Source organism: Cygnus atratus, chromosome 2, assembly GCF_013377495.2.
Source record: "Cygnus atratus isolate AKBS03 ecotype Queensland, Australia chromosome 2, CAtr_DNAZoo_HiC_assembly, whole genome shotgun sequence".
In the NCBI taxonomy this organism is placed as follows: domain Eukaryota; kingdom Metazoa; phylum Chordata; class Aves; order Anseriformes; family Anatidae; genus Cygnus; species Cygnus atratus.
In genome coordinates this window covers 141,220,650-141,244,514 of record NC_066363.1, presented here as the reverse complement: position 1 = coordinate 141,244,514, position 23,865 = coordinate 141,220,650, and the positions used below count along the sequence as shown (strand labels likewise).

The window sequence follows — 23,865 nt, the reverse complement described above, 5'->3', positions numbered from 1 at the left end:
CAGGCTTGTATCAGTGTTTTCAAAGAAATTTATCGGTGTACAACCTGAATAAGCAGTTTCTCATGTTTAAGCTTACTTTTGACTAGAGTTCTAAAATGCCGACTCTAGCTACCACAAGAGAACTTCTATTACCTAGTATCAAAAACTTTTAAGAAGCTTGTACCTTAAACTCCCATACTGAAAAAGGATAATTCCACTCTGCATTTCTACAAAACTTTTTATCCAGTTACTAACATCACTGAGACATCATTAAAATTCAGGATGTTTGCAAAACATACATCCTCTTACTCAAATTTCATCATGAGGTTGATGCTAAGATTGTGCTAGTGCAGTAATTTTGCTTACAAAGCCTGTGGAATAGAGTTTAGGATTCATCACTTACTAGATTAGGGTGTTTCCTTAATTTTTCAAGACTACACTGATAATAGGTGCTCTTGGACAAGCACAACCTAAGGTGCATGATATCTGAGAAAAAAATGGGAAAAATATATCTGAAAATGTAAGATTTCAGTATGGATTGTGGTTTGTATAAAAGAGCATCCAACATGACATTGCAGTTTTAATAACGAAAGAACGCATCAGTTTTGTGATATGTTTCCATTATGCCAATAAGATTACTTTCAGTACTCACGTTGTTTCTCCAAATTTAAACAGGTTTTATGGTTGGTAAAATTGTGAGATGAAAGTTAACCATAGCAGTGAAATATTTGGAAACAAATAATGGGGAACACATTAAGTCTCAAATACTTCAAGACACACGGAAGGTCTTATCAGATTTAGCTGTACCTGTTGGAGTTTTAATTACAGACTTCAGAAATTTGAATTTTGTTACACTGAAAGTTCACAAACATGCCTCAGATTTTGAAGCATAAAAGTGCCAGGACTGAAGAAAATGCTAAAAGTTAGTGTTCTGTTTAGTAGTTTATAGAAGTTGACAAGAAAGATGAATCAAACCAGACATCCAAGACTTCGAATGCTGTACGACCTTTTCTTATCAGGCATGTTTTCATTCCATATGCATTTATTAGAGACAAAAACAATAAAATGCATGTGCTATAAAGGCACAAAAATCTATAGAACATTGAAGATAAATTTGTAAGTCAAAGTTGAATCATTAAAATGCTAAACATGCTGGGAAAGACTGGTTTTGCAACTGCAATATTATGATTGAAAAAGGTAGATTAAAAAAAAATCCTTGTAGTTCCTAGTGCAGGTAATGAAATTATGAAAATTATATGACTGTTTTCCAGATGGAGTTTTTAAACTCCCAGAAATCAAACCAAAGGCATCATTGTACATCAAAACCCCCAAAAGTACTAATGTAGCAAGATATACATTAGTTACTTTCAGGAAACACATGACTTAAGGCAGCAAACAAGGCCACATCAATATGCCAGTCTGTTAGTAGGTCTCTGCTGAATCTGCACTTAAAAAAAGAGGTATAAGAGTTATTTCTTCTTGGTGTCAAATTATTCACGATTATCAAGAAATATGATGGCATGCTACCTGTAAGAAGTTTAAAAGACCATTTTTCATAATGACTGAATAGCTTCATACCTTAGGCCTCAGCACAGCAGAACTATCACCTCCTTAACAGAAGATGGTTGCAAATTTAGAAAAAGTTATACATCAGGCAAACAGCTTTACTCACGTATATACACAGCTCTACCTAGGAAAACACTTTGGTTAAAGGAGTATACTTCCCTGCAGTTAGATGATTAAGGTAGTCTTCAAATGTTTATGCTTTATGGACAGTGACAGGTAAATGTGGCATGATTTCTATTTTACTATTTTTTAAAATCTGTTTTGTTTTAATATTAGAATGCATACTATTTCTGAGGATCAGATAAAATTAGGAAAAAGAATGGAACAAAGTGTTTTTTTTTTTTTTCATACTACTGTTTAAAGCCAGTTTCAAATGCCTACCACAAAAAGCACCAGCAATTAAGTGTCATCAACCATTCTATTCACTTTAAACAATTCTAGATTCAAAGGGTTGGGAACACATTTTTTCTCCTAGCCAAAAAGGAAAAAAGTATACTCCTAATGCCATAAAAATATACACAAACCTCAGGAAATTAGTCTTAAAACTTTTTAGCAGAACAAAAAGAAGGTATAGGAAGCCAGTTTGAGAAGCAAGTAGAAAGTGGTACACAAAGTTTATACCTAAAGCTGTTTAAGCTGAGCTTTTCTATGTTGTGCGGTTTCCACATTTTCAAAGATTCAGGTTTCTCTGTGACATGGTGGAAAAGGGGCAGAGGAAGTGCTATGGTACCCTCCCCCCCTTTTTACTTTTTTTTTTTTTTTAAGAGTCTATAAGAGGAAAATACACGTATATAGAAGAGGAGATATTCTACGAAGTATGAACGAGTGTGAGTGCTTAAAACAAAGCGAGCTTTCTCCATGTTTTCTCCAAGCCAATCTTGGATGTTCTTAAAAAGGAAAACAGGAAAAAAATGCATTTGTGCTAGTTTTGCATGGTCAGCCATATGGCTGCATATATTTACTCAAAGCTTTATGAATACTATTCTATCTTACATGCTTAATGAATCCTTAATTTTGCTGTCCACAATTTCCTTATACAAAGCAGCTGACATCACTTCTTCCATGGGACACATGATGCCATACTCTTCACAGCCGTTCTCTTGGACCAGAGGATCCATTTTATGAGGATCAAACATTATATTATTTGGCGTCACTAGCAGCACACCATTGACTGTACCCTAAAATGAGAGGGAAAAACAAGTGGTAAATTTTCTCCTTCATATTTCAGCTTATTCACTTTTTCATAGGGAAAAAGTGTTTTCTAATTTTTTTTAAAAGCTTTTTTTTTTTTTTTTTTATCTTTAAGCAGCTTTATATAATTTGATTTCTCGCAGTTACCTGGAAACACAACACTTTTTTGTAGGGAAGAAAATTAATGACACCCTACTTCTTAACAACAACAACAAAAAAAAAGCCAACCAGTTTTGTCCCTATTCATTCTTAGCAACTATCTAATAATTAGGTTAAGGAGAAAAAAAAATTTGCTTGCAACCTACAGAATATGTTAGGAGGCTCCTCTGAGATAAAGATTTATCTTTTCTAGACAACCATAGGGCTTTTTGCTATTTTTGTAGGAAGCTTCAAGCATTTTTTTCCATAAAACCTAACTCTTAACTCTTCTTATTTTTGTCTTTTCAAGAAAAAAAGTCTCATAAGCAGAAATTTGTCTCCATTTTCTCACACAGAAGTGACAGCAGTATCCGATACAACTCATTCCAACTGAATTGACCAGTTGATTGACTGGTTGTTGATTTAATATTTTTAGTCGTTTCATTCTAGAAAGACTTTCTTTTAAAAAAGATACAGCTGCACTAAGATGCACCTTTAGATGAGTTTTATCACAAATGATATTGCCACAGGACATGAATACAAGTAGATTTTAAACTTTTAGTGTTGAAAAGCTTAAAAAGTTAATGTAAGTGGTAGGATTCTCTGAACTCCCCACCCAAGTTAGAAAGACGTGCAACCACCAACACTACAGCTGCTCACTAAGGGAGTTCATTAAACTATCAGATTAATAGAGTTTAAACTTAATCCATGAACTGGAAGAAATACAGCCTGAAGCAGGATCACAGTGATCCTTCAGTTATAGATCGTGAATCCTAAGAGCTTTACAAATTTAAGAGCACACTGAAAACTTTTGTGGCAAAATCACAAAAAAAAAAATGCTTCATATGCTGCTGAAACTTATCATTGAACTCGGTATTTATTAAACTCCTGTTAAGTTGTTCACATTGACCAACAACACCGCATATTAGATTAGAGAAGAATTGTTGCTTTGCAGTTTTAAGAACACATACCAGCACAGCATAAAATAGAACTACCTTCCTTTCCATCAACAGAAATTTGTCCCCAAGCCCTCTGATGACTGATGATCTTCATAGCAGAAATACAAAGATGCCTTATATCGAGCAGAAAGTTATAGACTACTAAAAAATGAGCCAAAAGAAGAGTTAAAGCCTCCAGCAATGACCAATGATATCACCATTATGAAAAAAGGAAACAGTCTCAAAAGCAGCTCAAGTGCCTACATGTAAGTCCTGAGTAGTTCAGTGCTTAGTCAGGTTTTTACACGTGCCAGAGTACAAAGAACATCCTAAGGACTTCAGAAGTCAGAACATAATTACATAATTTCAAGATGTTTAAGACACTGAAACAGTCACTAATATTTCCTCCCAAAATGTGTGGATTCTGGAAGTAGGCTTTCAGGGTGCAAAAAGGAATTCCCAACTGTTGTTGACAGTCATCCTTTTGAATTTGGTTCTCTTCACTGTAGTCTAGAAAAAAAATCTAGTATGACTGCAAAAATCAGTGAGTGTGCTCGTAAGAACAATTGCTTCTCTTTAAACAAATATGGCCTCTATAAATTAAATATGCAAAGCAAAAAGCAACATCATTCCTAAATTACGTATGGTCATTAAAGAACACCAAATTGAATTTTACTAATATTCTCCAGTTCTGACCTACAGAAGCCAAGGCCATAGCCATTTTTAACAACGGAGTATTATCATTATGATAATAGTATGTATGAAAATAAGAGGGCTCAACATAACTGTAGAAACTCTTTGAAGATATAGGGAAAGGCACTTACTTATGTTGAAGAATAAAAGATTGTATTGGATACGTACATTAAAAACAAAGAAAGTCCACAAACACGTTTTAAGTGATCTGGAGACTACAGTCACAAAATGTGTATGAAGAAAGTTTCATATCTTCTCCTCATTTCTATATTGCTTCCAGCTTTGCTTTAGCCGTTCAGAAAAATACCACCACCACCCCAACACACACCCCCAGCTCCTACTGGTCTGGCAAGTCAATATCCTAAAGAAATGTCATCATATTCAGGATATAAAAAAAAAGTCTGTTTACAGGACAAAATTGGAATGTGTCTAAACACCACATCCAGTTAGTTCAGACATCAAACACTGAGGAACAGTAGATAGCTAATCTTCTGCATGCAAATGTCCAGGCAAAGAAGTGTGCAAGACTGACTAAATAACAAAAACAAGTTTAAAAGACCTTCTATTTTAAGTGGAAGCTTTATAGAACAGTCAGACAATCTTTCTGGTAGAAAAACAAACAAACAACAACAAAAAAACTAACCTGTACACCAGGCAGTTGTTGTTAAGCATGGAAGATTCTAAAGCCTGCCTCAGCAACCTCAACTGAACACATAAGCAAGCTTTTCAGCTGCTATCTATCTTCATCTTAGAAGAAACCCTTGACCCCAATAGGTAAATACTCAGCATAGAAATTAATCTGAATGTGTATTTCCATTTAAAGTTTATTATATTTGGAGAAATAGAGAATTAAACCATTGAAGCTATCGGGCTTTCATGCATACTCGACTAAGAAGCTGCTCAAGCACCTAAAATGACAAAAAGCAGTAGAAAAATACATACCAGTATCTTGAAAACACTGGATTAATACCTCCTCAAGAAGAGATGACCTATTTCTTTGTTATCCATATATAAAGCCAACATTTCTGGCTCAAGTTACTTGATATGCTCCATAGTTACTATGCAAACGCTTCAGAGTGTGCTTCTCTAGCAAACAATAGCTGCCCCAAATTTATGGGCTGGAAATGAGATTATTAATAATAAAAACATCACTAATACTTCCATCATTGTTATTACCAACAGTTACTGAATGCTAGCCTAGGTACCTAGGTCTAGTTCAAGTAACACCCAGATAAACAGTAACCTTTTTACCCTTCAAACCTGCCAGTGTTACTACCACTTCAGCTATATCTGTGACTAAGAAATAATTTGTCTTTCTTGCCTTCAAGCTTGTTTGAAGGAGAAAGGCTTCCTCGAAGCCTGTGGATTATGTATTACTCAACTGTTTGTGTTTCCACAGCATGGAGAGCAAATCAACTGCTACTGTGTGAAAAACGGACAGTATCAGAACAAAATATACATGAGTATACATGCATTTAATCAACCACTAGTCAAGAATTGTACTACGCTAGTCCCCCCCGCACGATGGAAGCTGAAGCAGCTCCTGCCTTTGAGAGTGGATACTAGTTTTGTATAGAGATAGATAAAAGACACATCCTGTTTAGAGTACCTGAAACTTCTATTTCCTTGTCAGTTTGCTGTAATGGATCAGACAGACTTCTGTATCAGCATTCCTGCAATACATACAGCTCAGAACTATCATCTCAGCTGTAAGTCAGTGATGAATTCTTAATCATTTTAGTACCATGCATTCATTTGAGGTTCTGGAATGACTTTTCTGGTTACTCACACATTTATGTACTATGACAGAACAAGTCACAGCTATTCTACAAAAGTGCCCAGAAATGGGTAACACTGATGTAGGGATAAAACCAATAACCTACCATCTTTTGTCTGTCTTTCAATAATCTAACCTCCTTCATTATTTTAAAGTCACTGATGAAGGATGATAGCCTCAAGACTCAAGCCCCATATAATTATCTTGATTCCTTGTTTTTAGAGCGGGTAAAGGAAGTTCCAAAGCTCCCTCTCTGACCTGAATAAGCTGCTTGTAATATTTTCAGTGTTAATATATTCTTCAGACTGAAGAACAGTGTAAGGGCTCACTTACATAAAATCCTCCCTACGCCCTCACCTACCCATACCAACACAGGGAGTGACAGCCTAGCTTCCCTTATGGTAGTACTCTGTTACATACTTGAGCACAAGTCCCTTCAAAGGCAAATATTTGTTGAACTTTTTGTGAACAGCTTAGACAATATTTTATTCAGATCGGACTTGACAATTATTTTCAAAAAATTATTTGTACCAATGACGTGTCAAAAAAGATAAACAAATCAGAGCAACAGCATAGGCAAAGATTGGGCAATAGCTGGCACACTGAGCTCCTACACAGCTCCTGTATGCTGCCACCATTTCCTTGAATCTCCTAGCTTTCTAGCCCTACAGGGGAAAAAAAAGAAAAAGTGAAGAAAAAAGGGACCAAATAACCAGTGGCTTGCCTCCTTTGGACCATACATCTAATTAGTTATTGTAGAAAAGGATATAAAACTGTCAAACTGAAGTGAAAATTAGTCTGCATATAGCTATTCAGTAGTTCAGTCTGATAATATTATACAAAGTATGGTATTTGACCAAAACTCAAAAATATCACTTGAAGTCAAGTTTCTTGTATGTAGGAAAGACACTAAAGATATGAAATGAATTCATATTCAGATCAAGTTCAGCTTTAACAGCCTCAAGAAGCAGTGAGCCACTTTTTTTGAAAACCATTTGGAGACACTAAGTTGTTAAAAACAGAACTCTTCAGTCTTAAAACTGCTTCAGAAAAAAGGTAATCCATGTAAGTAAAAGCTTACATAAAGAGGATTAAATTGCACCTGTACATAGATATTAAGATCTGAATAGTTTTTAACTTCATTCCATTAAAGTCTTATGCCTCAGAAAGCAGTGGGGTTAAATCCTCAACAATATCTGAGGTATAAAATTCTGAACAAGCAAGGTAAGGGAGGATTAGAGCCAAACTTTATGACATATATGAGCCCAAATATTAAGATTAGGCAGTTCAGTAAACTACACCTTTAAGAAGTTTGAGAGGATTACTGTCTAGGAGTTTTTGTCCAGAAGTTGCCTCTAAATTATTCCATTATTTTATTGAATACACACAGCGGAACAAAAAATAATTCAGAATTTGTGAAACATTAACATAATCATTTTCTTAGTTCTTTCTTCATTTCTTGTAGAAGTCTTTAACCTTGTCAGTATTCTCCTTTTCACCTCATGAACACTGATTTTTGTACATAACTTGACTGGGATTTGTTTTTAAAGCCTCACTATTGCTAATTCACCTTTAGCTACTACTTTTCTAAACAAGACGAGTAAACTAGCAGGCATAATAAAGAACAATTAATTTTAAAGTTCTTTTATTAGTTTCACTTTCAATAAAGTAGACTGTTTAAGATACCTTTTCCCCTCCCAACCAACAGTGAAAAGAACCAAAACCCAGAGCAGCATAATTGTCTTCAAAAGAGATACCGGAAAGATTTTAACCTCCATAGCCTGTTGTGGAAAAAGCAAGAAGTATGGCTGCTAGAAAGGGCAAGCCTACCTGTACCATAAACAGTGAGTGATGGTGCAACCCTGCAGTGCAACAGTCAGTTACTCTACACTGACTTCTTGTCTGACCATGATGTGGCATATTCACAATGCTTTAACTGTGTCCAACACCCTTTTCTCCAACAGTGGCCTTAGATGTCTAAGGACAACTGTAACAGAGCCAATGCTTCCAGGTTCCAACCACTACATCAAAGAATTGCTGCGTCCTTATCCAGCAAGTCACAGGAGTGACGAATAACCTACACCAAACATACAGAATAAACAGTCTTTCAAAAACAGAAGTGGCAGTTTTATCTTGAGTCCTTTCACATGTGGAATTCAGTATGTTGAAAAATAGATTTTCACTAGGTTTTAGTTTAAGAACATCGGGTCTGTTACTTCACATTTGTGCCGTATAAAACATTAACAACGAGGTTCAAAATCACTTAGAGTGGAAAGAAGAAGATGAATCTTAAGTTTTCTTCAGAAAAGCTTTGAAGAATCATCATCCTTCATCATCAGGAAGTATATCAAGGAGAGATGACAAGACACCAGAGGATGTTCCTACCATGTGACAAAGGCTAAATAACACACTAAGCTTCAGAAATCAACACTCAAATCTGAACAGTTTAGCATTCATTCCCCACCCCATATGGGCTTGATACTGCGTTGGATTATATAACTTCAGAAACAGCATTCTCCTTGAGGCTTTAGAAAATAGCCTGTAGAGATGCAAGCCAAAGACAAATGCTGTGAACACTTCCCATATTATTCTGACAAGGAACTATAGCACATAACTAGTATCCTGTAAATTTAAATCCTTGCTTAAAGTTCTCCTGTATAGCAAAGTTTCTACTGAGGCTGACAGTTCTTATTTCCTCCACATCAGTGTTCTAGAGCACTTAAAAACCTGGAAATAGAACCTTGTTTAAGATCAACCTAAAAAAGTCCCCTAGGGGAGGAATGAAAAATGTGAAGCAAGCTAACTAAAGTTTAGAACAAAACCAAGTTTTTCCAGTGCTTGTTACTAACTTCTACTACATTGCTTTCCCCAGTACACATGTACTGGCAAAAGGCTTCAAGTCCATGTTTATGGTTTAAATTTATTTATTTTTTTTTTTACATTCCATACAGTAGATGAAAAATGCAAATGTTAAGTACCTTGCCATCGGTGATGTACTTGCAGTTAATTTTTAGAAACTTCTCCGTAAATGCTTCTTCCTCTTCGGAGGTGGATGATACCACTCTTGTAGGACGAACACATGCATGTGCTGGTGAAGCAGCTGACTCCTTCCGTTGCACTCCATCTGGATCCTAAAAGGAAATATTAAAAAAAAAAAAAAAAACAACCACAACTTATGAGCCCACCTTTTTCAATATTGAGATCTTCCGTTGTGTAATTTTTGCTGCAGAAATGAAAGAAAATGTAAAAATAAGATTCCAAATCCACTGCAGTTTAAAGAACAACTTTGATCTGACCGTACATATAATACTAATAAGGCACAGCTTAACTAGCACATAGTAAGAAACACAAGTGGGAAAGGGTATTCAAAATCAACCTGGGAATAAACAACAAAATAACCATCAGAACTCACATATGGAGATCATCTCATACGCTTTCACATATAAAACTTGAGAAACTGGCAGTTAATGCAAAGGATTATTTTCCAATTTCAACAAATAAAAGCCTTGTTAAGTCTTCTGTTATCCTTCCATAATATTACACAGTATGTTGGAAAGGCCCTCTGAAGGTCAAATAGTTGAATCCTGTGTTGAAAGCAGGCCTAAGCCTACACCTGATCAGGTTGCTCATGGCATTTCCAGTTGAGTTTAAGTCTTAGAGGCTAGAGATTCCATAGCATCTCCAAGAAACCCATTCCAATATTAGCCACCCTTATCACGAAAAACATTTTCATATTATTTAACCAGGAACTCTTACACAGCAACTTGCACCTGTTGCTGCCTAACCTTTCACTATGAACCTCTGAAGTTCACAACTCTTGTTTTCCTCCCTCCAACCTCTCTGTCTGTGGTAGCACACACAAATCAGGTTCTCCATTAGCATTTTATCCTCCTGGCTACGCAAACCAGCTCCCTCAGACAGTCCTTGGGTGTCAAGTTTCCATTCCCTAATTATCCCCCCAGTGGGCTCTCTTCAGTATGTCCACCTGTCTTGGATTGAAGGGGACAGAAGTGGGCACAGCACTGCACGTGCAGCTTCACAAGCTCCCCTGACAGGGGAATAATCATTTTCCTTAACCTTTTGGCATTGCTCTTCCATTTGCCACCTGGAACGTGATTAGCCTTCATCTTCACAAGTGGCCACTGTTAAACACTCTGCCTGCCAGGTCTCCAGATCCCACCTCTCCTTGGCCCTTACTCCTTTCCTGCAAAGCTGCTGTCTAGCCAGCCAGCCCTCAGCCTGTGCTGCCACGTGGGGCTGTTCTGGTCCAGGTGGGTCTTTGCTGCTACTGAACTTCAAGCAGCTGGAGAGATGACGCGACAGAAACCTCCTGATGTCCCTCATTAGCAGCCCTTGCCCTTCCCTCCAGTGTATTGAGGACTTTCCCCAGTATTTGGTCCTTCCTAAGCTTGCTGAGGGTGCATTCTGTCCCAACACTTTGGGCACTACAAAGCAGATTAACCAATATTAGCCTTAGTGGGAACCCCCAACTGTTTGCAACTGCCCACCTCTCCAGAAGGCAACAGAAACTAACCACCACACACAGAGACACTGAATGACTTTGAGCCCAAAGATCCTACCAACTTTTCCACCTCATCTTGTAGTCCACCCATTCAATTAATATTTCCCTAACTTTGTAAGAAAGCTGCTCTGGGACAGCGTCAAGTGTCTAGCTTTAGTCAAGGTAAATAATATCCGTGTTTCTTCTCTCATCTGCTGAGCCACTCACGTCATTATGTGATAGAAAGCAATCAGTTTGGTCAGGAATTATACCAACACTCTGGCTGTTCCCAAATATCTTCATCTTTCATCTGCCTCGATATAGCTTCCAGAGGATTTCCTTCATGACCTTCCCAGGTAGATAATAGTTATCTATCTTGCTGTCTCACAATATGTCCAACAAAGTAATCAGTATATGAACATAGAACTTTACTAGGGACAGGGGGAAAAAATGTTTACAAATAAAAACTACACATATAGAAAAGAATGCTCCAAAGCCTATTTTATAGTCTCAGATGATCAATTTTGGAATTTAATCAACATTTAGAGAGTTCCATTACATTACAATAAAATACTACAACTTGTAAAAATGTGAACTTATTTGTTCCCTTTGAGTTTCTGCTGTTCAGTTCTATTCACTAGCACAAGTTGCAGCTAACTGCTTTTAGTCTTACTTAAAGACAGTACTTACAACTGTGTTCAGTTCATCATGTCTTTGGCACTGCTTTAAATGTAATTGAAAGATGTACACAAAGGCTAGAGAACAAAAATCCAGTTCTGAATATTGAGCTGGATTTTGCTGAAAGAGGTAAGAGATACAATTAAAAGGCAAGCTTCCTCAGGACGAGTTCTCCTTCCATCTCGGACTTTCTCCTAAAAATTGTGTGGCCACTTTTGTGACTGCATGTAATTTTACATGTGGTTGTAACAGTCCCTAGTTGATATCTAAGTCCACCATGAATAAGCCAGCTGTTTTGCATTCAGCAGGAGTAATACTGGTGGCAGAATTTCAAATTTAGTAACAACCTTGTCACTACATATTTTTGAAGTGTATTTTTAAGTTTTACAGGTAGTAAAACTTATTGGATCTTCCTAAATTTGTGCATAAGACTGCTAGATGAAGAAACACTTCAAGGAAAAAAAAACAGTAGTGTAAGAAAGGCTTAAAAATCTAAGCCAAATTCTTATATAAAAAACCTGACACTAACAAGCTTACTGAAATATACACCAAAATGTTAGCTTAAGAATAGCAAGGTAAGAAAACAGGGTTATAAAGGCCTTATATTGGCCACATGCTGATTTGTATTTAGTCACTGCAGTGTTAAGCTACTCTAATCTTAAACAGAAGTGAAAGCACAAACACAGTACAGTCATTGTTTAACAAACTCCTAAACCTCTGCTTAGGCAAAATATGGTAGTCTCATTCAATTTCAGGCAAGAACTGATCCATTTCAATGATCATACCACAGAGAGATGATCACTTTACATTATAAAGGCAGAATAACATATCCTCTTTAACTTTAGACGTGCTAAAATTTAAACTGCTGATTCAAAACTGTGGAGTCGAAGAAGACAGACATCAATACAGAGCATTAGAGAATGCATGAATGAGAGCAATATTACCATAGGAATAGCAGAAAGGAAAAAAACAAACAAACAAACATGTAAAACAGGTGTTATCAAAGAACAAAACCTGCCAGCCTTATCTTCAAAGAGAAGTCATGTACCACTTGCACTGCTAGTTAAATAAAAACCAACCACAAAAAAGCCACACATACACAGTCCACACTGACTAGCACAAGTGACTTCTGTTCTTCATTTTTATTTCACAAAAGTCATCCAAGAACATCCCTTCCCCTCCTTACATACGCTTCAAAAAAGCTCAGAAACAGAAGCTTCTGTGAACAATTATATATTGTCACATAAATGCTTCAAGAAAAATCAAGCTAAGAACTGTTTGTGGTGATCCACGACATGTAATGAAATGTACAAAATTGTTCTGCAACAATACAGTATGTCAAGTACAGTTTAATTCACAAGATGTTGCCAACATTGAGTTGCCTACACTAAGCAAAATAACCCTTCGTATAAGAGGATTTTAACTTCAATTTTTTTAATCCATTCTGTTTTTTCTTTGACTTCAAGCTTTATTTTTTTTAAACTGATTACTTGTGCACAGTTATACTACTTAGCCCACATATCTACTATATGCAAACAAGCATGTACAAAAATAATTCACAAGATTAAAAACATGTTGTATCAGGAAAAAACACCTTATCAAGTGTATTATAGGAAGAGCACTGACTTCTGTTAGTAAAATTAATGAAAAGTTACCCAAGGGTAACTTTTCAACATTTACTCTATACGGGTAGATCTATCCTAGCATTTACAGCCATTCTAACACTGATAAGGAAGAAAGTAAAATAAATACACTAGTCTACAAGAATACTACACCACCACCACTTTGCCATAAAATGGCAAATGTAGATTTATTTACTACGACGGACAGCAAACATCCCAAGACAATAGTCATAGAAAGTTGGGCAAAGGAATAACAGCAAAACCAGATATAATTTTCAGTACAAGCAGCACTGTAGCCTTTCTGATGCAGTTTAGGAACCTCTTCAGTAATGAAGCTGTAACCTCTATTTAAACTTCACTGGATCAAGCCATGCAAGGAAGTAAATAAATGCTTTAAGTCTCAAGCCTACCTAAGCTTTTAGCACACAGAATCCTGGAGCCAGCATTTGACAGCTTGACTGCACACTATCAGGAAGTTTTGTTATTTGAGATAAAAGATAACAGGAAAAGAACAGTAGTGACACATTAGGAAATATCTGAATAAAGTAGGAATTGCACATATTGCAGAGAATGCAGAGAAGCTGAGGCTCTGATATCGCAACTTTCTAATTTGATTTCTCCCCATGAAAATTTTCTTAAAAGCAAAACAGCATTCCTGGAAAGACTTACTTTTACAAAGCTAGTTCATTGCCAAAATATACACGCAAGCTTAATTACAGTGCAGCGTTGATAATGATATAGTTTTAGTACCCAAAAGTCTACAAAAGTAGTAACGACTATTGAGCAGAAGTTGGCTGTAATCAACCCTCACTCAAAAATCAGACCCTTAATGAAACAGACTTGTTTATTCATTCTGTTTAATGGAACTAAAGAGAAACGTCTTCTATTTACTTTTTTTTTTTTTTTGTAAATGGTATTATTTTGCTTTCAACTCCAGGTATTGTAAAGTACTTTCTCCCAAAATGAGTGAATACTTTAAGAAGAAAGCATAACATTTGTAACATTTATCTCATAAGGGAAAATTATTTTCAAGGACATCTGGTATACCTACATTTATTGTAGCCTTGTCAAACTCTGCTTCTGAAGATGTAGGTGATAGGGGACTTATAGGACTTAGAGAGGGGGAGCTGTCCACACTAGAAATGTAGTCTGGGTCAGGAACATACAAAATCTATAAAGAAGATATAATGTAGTTAGAAGTTATGCTTTCAAAGTTTAACTTATACCTGAAATAATGAGAAATCTATTTGTCATGCTTTCTCAAAACAAGCTATACAGAATTATTTTTGCTACAGATAATTTTAATAGAAATTATGAATTCAGGGAATAAACAAAACAACACAAAATAAGTCTCAATTTTAGCTTTTAAAACTTTTAAATATTATTATCTTAGAATATGAGTGATATTTAGTTATAGCTGAGAAAATGTTCAGATAGAAAGCTTTAGAAATATATAGCATGTCAGAAACGCCCTGTAAAAGCCTGCCTGATTTCTCTTGCTATCATTCTACTATCTGAGCAATCAAGAGACAGACTTCTGAGGAAGTTTATAGACGTGTTCTAGGATTCTTTCAAATACAGGGCTGACACCAAATGCTATCGTCAGCTGACCTACCACTTCTTTACAGGCCTGTCTTTGAAAGAAGGGAAAAGCAAAGGCTAGGGGAAAAGTAAATATAAATAAAGAAAAAGGTGTAAGCAACAGTAACCTAGAAATAAATAGAGAAAGAAATAACAATAGTTCATATACTCCCAGTAAAAAGACAAAGTTTTTAGGGTGGCATGGAAACATTATTCAATTTATTAAGTAGACTTGCAGGCAGTATCATGCAGTCAGAAATGCTGTTTGTAAAGCTGTACTCTGAATTTAACCTCCAAGCAAGAGATTGTAAACAGCCTACTGTATTTGCAAAGTAGCAACTTAGCTTCTACTCAAGTGTCATTGTATCATTACGTATATTTAGTTTATTAAAAAGTCCCTCAATTTTACTTAGAAGAGACGTAGTTTCAATAGTTGTTCCTTTTTTTTTTTTTTTTGGAAGCTATTAATAATCAGATGGAACTCACAAACTACAGAAAAATCATACTATGGTTTGGGTTGGAAGGTAACTTAAACATCATCTAATCCAAACCACCAAATGAAGAAGTCTTTTACAAAGCCAATAGGAAAACCAGTAAGAGAAGTACTTTAACACTTTCTCTGGTAAAGATGAGAAATATGGGGGAAAAAAGTCTTTGCTGAATAAGTAACATACATAATATAATAGTACCTGTCCAGGAACGACTGCTCTGGCGAAAAGCTTATTTAACTGAACCAGTTCATTGGGTGTTGTATCAAATTTCAAGGCAATACTGTTTAAAGTATCTCTTGATTCCACCTGTATCAATTGGGGGGAAAAAAAAGAAAAACAAAAACAAACCTGTAAGCAGTTAGTTCAAATAGTGTTTCATAAATTTTAATCGTATGTAGATTTACAGAATTTTTCATAAACTAAGTCTTTATATCTTTGCCCCCAAAAGATAACTATGTTCGGAATATTAGTCTCCTGCAAACCTGTACATGGACACCTGCCTTCCCACCCAGTCTCCAGGTGGTCAAAAGGGTTGGTCACACACGTTGGGCTTCAGCTCAGACATCACACCAGAACTCCTGGTCTATAAATTCATTGCTGGGTACCACTGGACATATACACGATCAACTCGTTTCACAGAACCTCACAGACTCCTTCTTCAGTTTCTCTTCTCCATTCCTCACTTACAGAAAAGTTGAGACAAATCTCCGTAAGTTTTAACACTATTCTCCTATTGAAACAAACTTCTGTTAATCTGGTTTTCAAGTAAAAATCATCACTTAGATCAGAAATAAAGCATAACAGGTCAACTAGTATGACAACAGATGGAATATCCAGTTTATGGAGTAGGTGATTTCTGAGTAAGGATTTTTGCAAGCTCTTCTTCTCACTCCTACACCTCCTCCCCATCTCCAAAAACATATTCAATATCAACTAATTAGAAGAAAGTGAGGGGAGAAGTTTATTTTGAAATCTATCCATGAATTAAAGAATTCATAGGAAGCATTTAAGAACAGTGATAATCATATGACAAGAAAGCATACAAGTACAACGTCTCAATGACACTGGGTTTCATAACCACTGTATCAGGGAACTAACCTCCTATCAGTTAAGAAAAGATAAAGCAATTTAAGCAAAGACATATTTGTGGGTCTAAACACAGAGTACAACCAGAAAAATTCCACTAACTCCAGTCTTAATGTCTTCTCATTTGTCCCTCAGCTTACATCTGCATGATATATACCTCCAATACTCACTATTTATATGGACTAGATTAATTATTCACAGGCTAAGTTTTCCTTCCATTTTCTTTATTAAATTATCTTGACAGCTAGGGAAAAGAATGCTTTCTCCTCTAAGTTCTCTTAAAAAAAGAAAAAACAAACACATTTTCAAAGGGTAAGAAGGTAAAGGGGGGGGAAGACAAAACCACCTTTTTCTTTCTACTATGTTCTATACACAACTGTTTTGAAAGAGCACATGTGTATCGTTAGCTGACTGCATATCCATTTGGATATGCATCTCCTGCTCTTCACGCTCTTCCTTAAAGACATGAAGAGCACCATGTCTTGCATGCCCCATCAACTGGTACTAGTTCTAAAAGGTAAATATCCTTCACTTCTGCTTGAATGAATGAGCTAGGGCAGAAAAACCGGGGATGAGTATGAAGGAAAGGTCACAGAGCATATACATTTGCTTTTGGTTTGACAGTAGCTCCACCCTATACACAGTCACACAGGAAAACGTGTTTGGAACTGAAAGACCAAAGCGCTGTATTTCAGTAACCATAATGCGATGTATCACAGAATCACAGAATGGTTTGGGTTGGAAGGGACCTTACAGACCATCCAGTTCCAACCCCCTGCCATGAGTAGGGACACCTCCCACCAGACCAGGTTGCCCAAAGCCCCATCCAGCCTGGCCTTGAGCACCTCCAGGGATGGGGCATCCACAGCTTCTCCGGGCAACCTGTGCCACTGCCTCACCACCCTCTGGGTAAAGAATTTCTTCCTAACCTCTGATCTAAATCTCCCCTCTTAGTTTAAAGCTGATACCCCTTTTCCTGTCACTACACCCCCTGACCAAGAGTCCCTCCCCAGCTTTCCTGCAGGCCCCCTTTAGGTACCGGCAGGCTGCAGTAAGGTCTCCCCAGAGCCTTCTCTTCTCCAGGCTGAAGAAGTACGTAAGTGGCAAAAGTATACACTGGGTTAGCCTGCTTCCAACCATAGTCTATTCTGGACTGTTCCAGTTAAATTAGCATATTCTACATAGCGTAACATAATGCTTAATGGTGACCAGTAGAATATCACAAGACACATTCATTCTTCACAGAAGCTGTAAACATTTTGCCAGAATGCAAGTATTATACATAATTAAATTTAGTGTTAAATATTTAATCCCCCAATATTAACACATACATTTTATTAACGTTGTGAGAATAGCTGGTAAATACAGTTCCTATCTGCCGCAAGCAAAAGTAGCATATGAACTGTTAAATAATTGTTCCTCAAAATGCATTTCCCCCTTGAATGTTCCAGAGCCTAAAACTGAACAGGACACTAATCCCAAAATAAAGGGTATTTCTTAAATTCTTAACTTTTTAAAGTCACATCATGTTAGTGAACACATGGTGACAGTACAGAAATTAAAAAAAACATAACTGACGGATATAAAGGAACAAACTATATCCTTTAAATAGGGAAGCAAGTTGTCCTGTAACAAGTGCTAGAAACATCATGTACTTTGCAGACTATCGTGCTTCAAGTGAAAACAGAGGTCAGTTTGGAATACTAATATATTTAATGCTTACAAGTGGGAGTCAAATAATACTGGAATACTAGAATAACACTGACGTTATTTTTTTTTGTAAATGTGCATGTCAGCCTAAATTCACTAAAATGGGTAGTTATTGACAAAGAAATGGCAATTAACTATTTTGGAATAACTTCTGTGTTACGACAATTCTTTGTATAGGAAGCCATTAAGGTACACAAAGCAGCAAACACCTCTCTACTGGTATATTTCATGCCTGAAAAGACCACTGTACCATAGCAATTCAGAGCTAGATGATCACATGGTTATGGATAAGTCACAATATTGTCACAGAATCACAGAATTGTAGGGGTTGGAAGGGACCTCCAGAGATCATCGGGTCCAAACCCCCTGCCAAGGCAGGTTCCTTACAGCAGGCTGCCCAGGTAGGCGTCCAGACGGGCCTTGAATATCTCCAGAGAAGGAGACTCCACAACCTCCCTGCGCAGCCTGTGCCAGTGCTCTGTCACCCTCACCGTGAAGAAGTTCTTTCGCATGCTGGTGCGGAACTTCCTGTGCTCCATCTTATGGCCATTACCCCTTGTCCTGCCCCCACAAACCACTGAAAAGAGGTTGGCCAAATCCCTCTGTCTCCCACACCTCAGGTATTTATACACATTGATGAGATCCCCTCTCAGTCTTCTTTTCTCCAGGCTGAACAGACCCAGGTCTCGCAGCCTTTCTTCATAGGGAAGATGCTCCAGGCCCCGTATCATCTTTGTGGCCCTCCGCTGGACTCTTTCCAGGAGTTCCCTGTCTTTTTTGTACCGAAAAAGATCCTTGCCTTTTTTGTACCAATTAAAAGCGGCATTTTGTCATATGCCACTTTTAATTGGTACTAAAGCAGAAAACAAGCAAAAACCTAACCAGACCAGATGTTTACTACTCATTCCATAGACTACAACAAAACAGACAGCCAAATCACAAAGTATAGTACTGTTGCCATCAGAAGTTCTACATTTTACAGGTTTGCTGAAACTACTAAATGAGATTGAAAACTTTGCCTAATTCAGAAGTTTGCTTTCGTATCAGTGTTGGAGGAAAACTTAGTTAAGTAGATACTCCGTGGGTATCACTTAATGAAAATATTTGAAATTTTAGACTAACATTAATAAGCCAAAAGTATTCAGTTTCAAAACAACACTTAAGCCTGCTAAGAGTGCATTCATTCTTCTCAGCTTTCAGAAAGCAGAGCGGCTGGTGAGATCACTAAGCAAGTGAAGGTGTATATCTTCAAATCACGATCATGAGAAAGGCAAACATAACCGAGCTTCCTTTTCTTATCTGGTTTTAAGGTTTGCACAGGTGAATCTAAACGCTACATTAAGTTTATCAGTGCCGGTCTCTGAACTTCCGTCTATTTCTCCAATTCTCGGGCTTTCTGCCATTAAAAATAAATAAATAAATAAATAAATCTGAACATCTAAAAGCTTAAAGAATAACTGTGGAGAAGAGTAGTTTAAGAACTGTGCTGGGTCTGGCTGGGGTGGAGTTAACTTTCCCTGCAGCAGTCCATACAGTGCTGTGCTCTGCACATGTAGCTAGAATACCACGGGTATTCTACACCAGGGTTGTCTGCTGCTGAGCAGTGCTGGCACCGCACCAGGACTCCCTCCAACACCCCAGAGCCAGCAGGCTGGGGGTGGGCAGGAAATGGGGAGGGGACATCACCAGGGCAGCTGACCTAAACCGACCAAAGGGATATTCCATGGCATGTGGTGTCACACTCAGCAATAAAAGGTGGAAAAGGGGAAGGAGAGGGGGTGGCTCTCGTTGTGAAGATGTCTGTCCTGAACAACCGCTACATATATTGAGGCCCTGCTTCCCAGAACATGACCAAACATCATTAATTGATGGGAAGAAAGAAGTAATTGTTTTTCCTCTTTGCTTCCAACACAGCCTCAGCTTCTATGTGGTTCCTCCCCCCTCCCCCCGCCTTTCTTTTCCCTTTAATTAAATTATCCTTATCTCAACCCATGAGCATTTTTCTTTCCAGCATACTTTCTCCTCCCACCTCTTCTTTTAAGGAGGGGGAGTGAAAGAGCAGTTGTGGAGGAGCTCAGCTGCCCAGCAGGGTAAAACCACCAGAATAACTAACAGGCAAAGAAGAAACTCCCCACCGCATGCCACAGCCACTCTTAAATTTTTCTAATCCCTTTTCCCCCTCCCTTTTAAATCAATACTGGAGGAAAGGGGAAAAAAAAAATCCTTCTTGGGTGTTGTACCCAAACCTTTGGCAATATCAGATTATCATTACATCAACTAATTCTTAATAGGCCTAATTTCTGTAACATGTAACATCAGGAAAGTGGAACTTTTAAATAACGTAAGAACTCCAAACATCATTTTAAAGTTAGACAGAAGATACAACAGATGAAGCAACACATCATTATTATGTACATTTTCCAAATCCCCCCAGATTGGGAAAAAGACTATGACAGCAGCAAGCACAGAGAAGTCAGACGAGAACATAACCCTAGCCTTGAAATAAAGCACTAAGAGGAAAAAGAAAAGCAAAAATTCCTAAGTATGTAGGAGTCTAAACAGGATGTAAAGGCTTATGATGGCAATAAAATAGCTGTACCAGAAAAGATAACCTTCACCACTCTAAGCTACCCTACAACTGAAAGCACAATCTACGATCACTCAAGAAAGGTATTAGTACATACTGACCACTTCTCTATTCTCAAACCAAATCATTACAGCCATTAAACCCATGTGAACACTTGGAACTTAAGTCTGGCAACCTTTCATCTGTTTGATGGTCACCATAAAAGCACTTGCCACCCACACCTCTTGAGCTAAGAAAGGATCAGAATTTCCTCCTAATTTTACCTTAAGAAGTAGACTTCATAAGCCACGGCAGTTTTGTTCTCAGCATACAGACCAACTGGTTTCTAACTAAAACAAACCAAAGAGTAAAGAGTATCTAGAGATTGGACTTAGCACTAAGTAACTGGGAAATGATCACTTTAGAAGTCTAATAGTTCAGTGGTGAGAACTCTGGCTGAAGACCCTGTCTTAAGACTCTGCCCTACTACAGACTTGCATGGCCTTCGTTAATTGGTAGCAAGTTCTTCTCATGATCTGGACCACGTACACTTGTGTGTTATTTCAGGAAAGGATCCTTAATCCCCCACAGAGCTGAACAAACGAAAACCACATTTACTTTACTATTTTTCAATGGCTGGAATTCAAACAGCATAAATTTGTTTTGAATTTCAGCTCCAAGAAAGCCTTTATTATAGGCTAGAATTCAGTTCTCAGTAAGAAGCAAGCTAACGAAATTCATCACGCTTCAATACACATATCCTGTGCCTCTCCCCAGATTAGTATCACAGCCTTCTTAGTAGTTAAGCCATTTAGCTTAATGTAACATTAAGAGTTAAGTCTTCCCCATCTTTAATTCTTGAAATAAGAACACCAAGAGATCAAGTACAGACATTTATAGAAGTTCTTTTTTATTTTATCCTGTCCAGCTTCAAAAGCATTCAAAAATAACTACGATTAGGCTTCCCCTGTTTTAATGTTAACCTTATAAGCATTATTTAAAGGCTTAATTATATTTCCACTACATAGCACAAGACAGATACTTCTCACTTCAGTTTCCCTTAGTAACCATAAATGTGAAAAGCTGACTGCAGCACAGTTTGAGGGTCATTTCAAGAACAGAACAGGCAGAGAAAGGCTCCATTTTCAGATACAGCTAGAAGAACAGATCTATACTGTAGAAGGTATAGACCTACGAAAATTATTAGAAGGCGGCTGGAAGGTCAGTATCAAGATATAGCCAACCCTCTCCCACCCCTGCATTCTGTTTTTTCTCCTAAAATCAACAGTTTATTAGCAATGCTGAAAGCAGGCAACTTGCACATGATTTTATAATTAATGCTATTTACTATTTGTAACTAGTTACATAAAACTGAATCATTCAACACATTGAGTAGCTTGGTAGTAGTACTATTTTTGGTTTTGGCTTGTTTTATTTTTGAAGAAAGCAGGTAACTTAAAGAAGTATTATAAAAGCATAAATCAAGTACTACTAGCTGTCTAATTGCTGATTTAATTTCTGCTAAAATAAGCCAGATACACCAAATTATAAGATTACAGGTAATGCACATCACTGTTTTGCTTATATTTAGTACTGAAAGTAACTCTGCGCTTGCTTTGCAATGACATTCTAATAATCAAACAGCAACTTACAGAATATTCAATAGTCCCTTTAGGCTTTTGAAAAGACATTCGTCGCCCATCTTTCTTGTCTGGGGTCTTCTTCTGGCCAGTGTCTGAAAAAAATTGAGGCAACGTGCGTGTTAAATTCATTTTCCTCTCTCAGTACTGTCACAGGCTGCTGACTACAGCCCCGTGGGCAGACATCTAATTCACCAGTTACACAGCTTGCTCTCTAACAGCCAGCCAGCTGCTAGAATAACGACTTCATTCCCCTGCAATGCTTTAAGAATCTGACCAATATAAGCCACTGATAACTGAGAATCAATTAACTGCAAAAGTACTTGCTAGTAACCAGGAAGCTATTAATGAAGGAAGACTAAATAGGTGACCTACCCTATCAGGCAAGCAACATTTCTGGAACTACTGTTTTTAATTGGTTTTCTATCACACCCAGTGTGCTTTTGTTGAGAGGGAAGATGATCTAGCATTTCCTGTACGTATGAATTAATCAGGTTTTTTAAGCTAAATGGTGTTTGGTAAGTACAGAGTATTTAAAGCTTCTGTGTAAAACAAAGGGAATTCATACTTAACTTCAGAATTATCCTCTTTGTGGCAAACGTGAAGTATGTACGCCCTATGCATATTCTATATAAAACAAGTTAAGAGCCATTCTTTTTATTAGCACATCTTATTTTGATGACCTCCATTTCATAAGCTAATCAACAATTTGTACCTGAAGTACCTTCTATTTTTTGAATAATCTGCTTGATATATTTATGATAAAGACAGTGTAAGAGTGTAATCACATGATTCAACAAGAAGCATTTAATACTATGGCTTCAGAAAGAGTTTTTAATACATCCATCTACAGATGTGTCTTGAGACAAAATCTCTTAACTTACAACTCTGTCACAAGGTCTCCACCTTCAACAGCTAAATACCTGCTATTAAGAAGCCCAAAATATTTACATGAGACACTATGTTTCCACCATACACTGGCATTAGTTACTGTTGTTTTGATACAAACTGCTGGTACCATAACTGAATATATTCAGTTGAATATTTCAAACCAAATTGGACATAAGAAAAACTCTACAAAATATATTCTTTTAAAACACCTTCATATGCAAAAATTGAGAGCAGAAAGCATGCTTTATGTTTACATTAGCTGAGCTAATATGTAAGCTTGCTACAAATTTACAGCAGCTTCTACATATCACTACTTTTAATTAGTATCCTGACAGCAACACGGTAAAAAATATTAGAAGAATGCTTGTATGAATTTCATCTCCCACCCCCAGCCCCACAAATTTCTGCATAGGTAGCTGAAACTATCAAGATACAAGAAAAAAATCCACAAGTTACACAGAAAGTTCTGCAGTGAGAAAAAATAAACATCCAAGATCTAACACCTCAGCAATTATCTTACTTTGCAACACTGGGCAAACTGTAGAAGGCAATAATAAGTGATTTCTAGCCAACAACATAAGTACTTTCCTGGGGTGTTCTTCCTACAAGGCAATATACGTTGGACTAATTCTACATTTTTATATATATTAAAAAGCAAGTCTGCACAAGAGTGCTCCCATACCCACAAGATAAGTTTGATATATAGATTATATTATGGTAAATTTTAATAGCTATAAACAATAATTGAGACGTTGAGCCTATTTTTAAACACCCTGTAGAAATTCTGAGTCTGAAAACTGTAGCTCTGCATCCTGCC

The 23,865-nt window shown here is 37.1% G+C and overlaps 1 protein-coding gene across 13 annotated transcripts in view; it reads right to left on the bottom strand.

Annotated features, from left to right (window-relative positions):
* The window catches only part of OXR1 (oxidation resistance 1), a 349,036-nt gene that overhangs the window by 122,481 nt on the left and 202,690 nt on the right, over positions 1 to 23,865 (bottom strand). For 8 of the 13 annotated variants that reach the window (XM_050708640.1, XM_035546139.2, XM_035546143.2 and 5 more), the window contains 5 exons: positions 22,170 to 22,252; positions 15,354 to 15,461; positions 14,135 to 14,254; positions 9,261 to 9,413; positions 2,539 to 2,723 (listed from right to left, as the gene is read on the bottom strand). In XM_050708640.1, coding sequence (XP_050564597.1) covers positions 2,539 to 2,723; positions 9,261 to 9,413; positions 14,135 to 14,254; positions 15,354 to 15,461; positions 22,170 to 22,252 — 649 coding nt within the window. The remainder of the gene's footprint in view (positions 1 to 2,538; positions 2,724 to 9,260; positions 9,414 to 14,134; positions 14,255 to 15,353; positions 15,462 to 22,169; positions 22,253 to 23,865) is intronic. The other 5 variants (XM_035546145.2, XM_035546149.2, XM_035546148.2 and 2 more) reach the window with 2 other exon arrangements.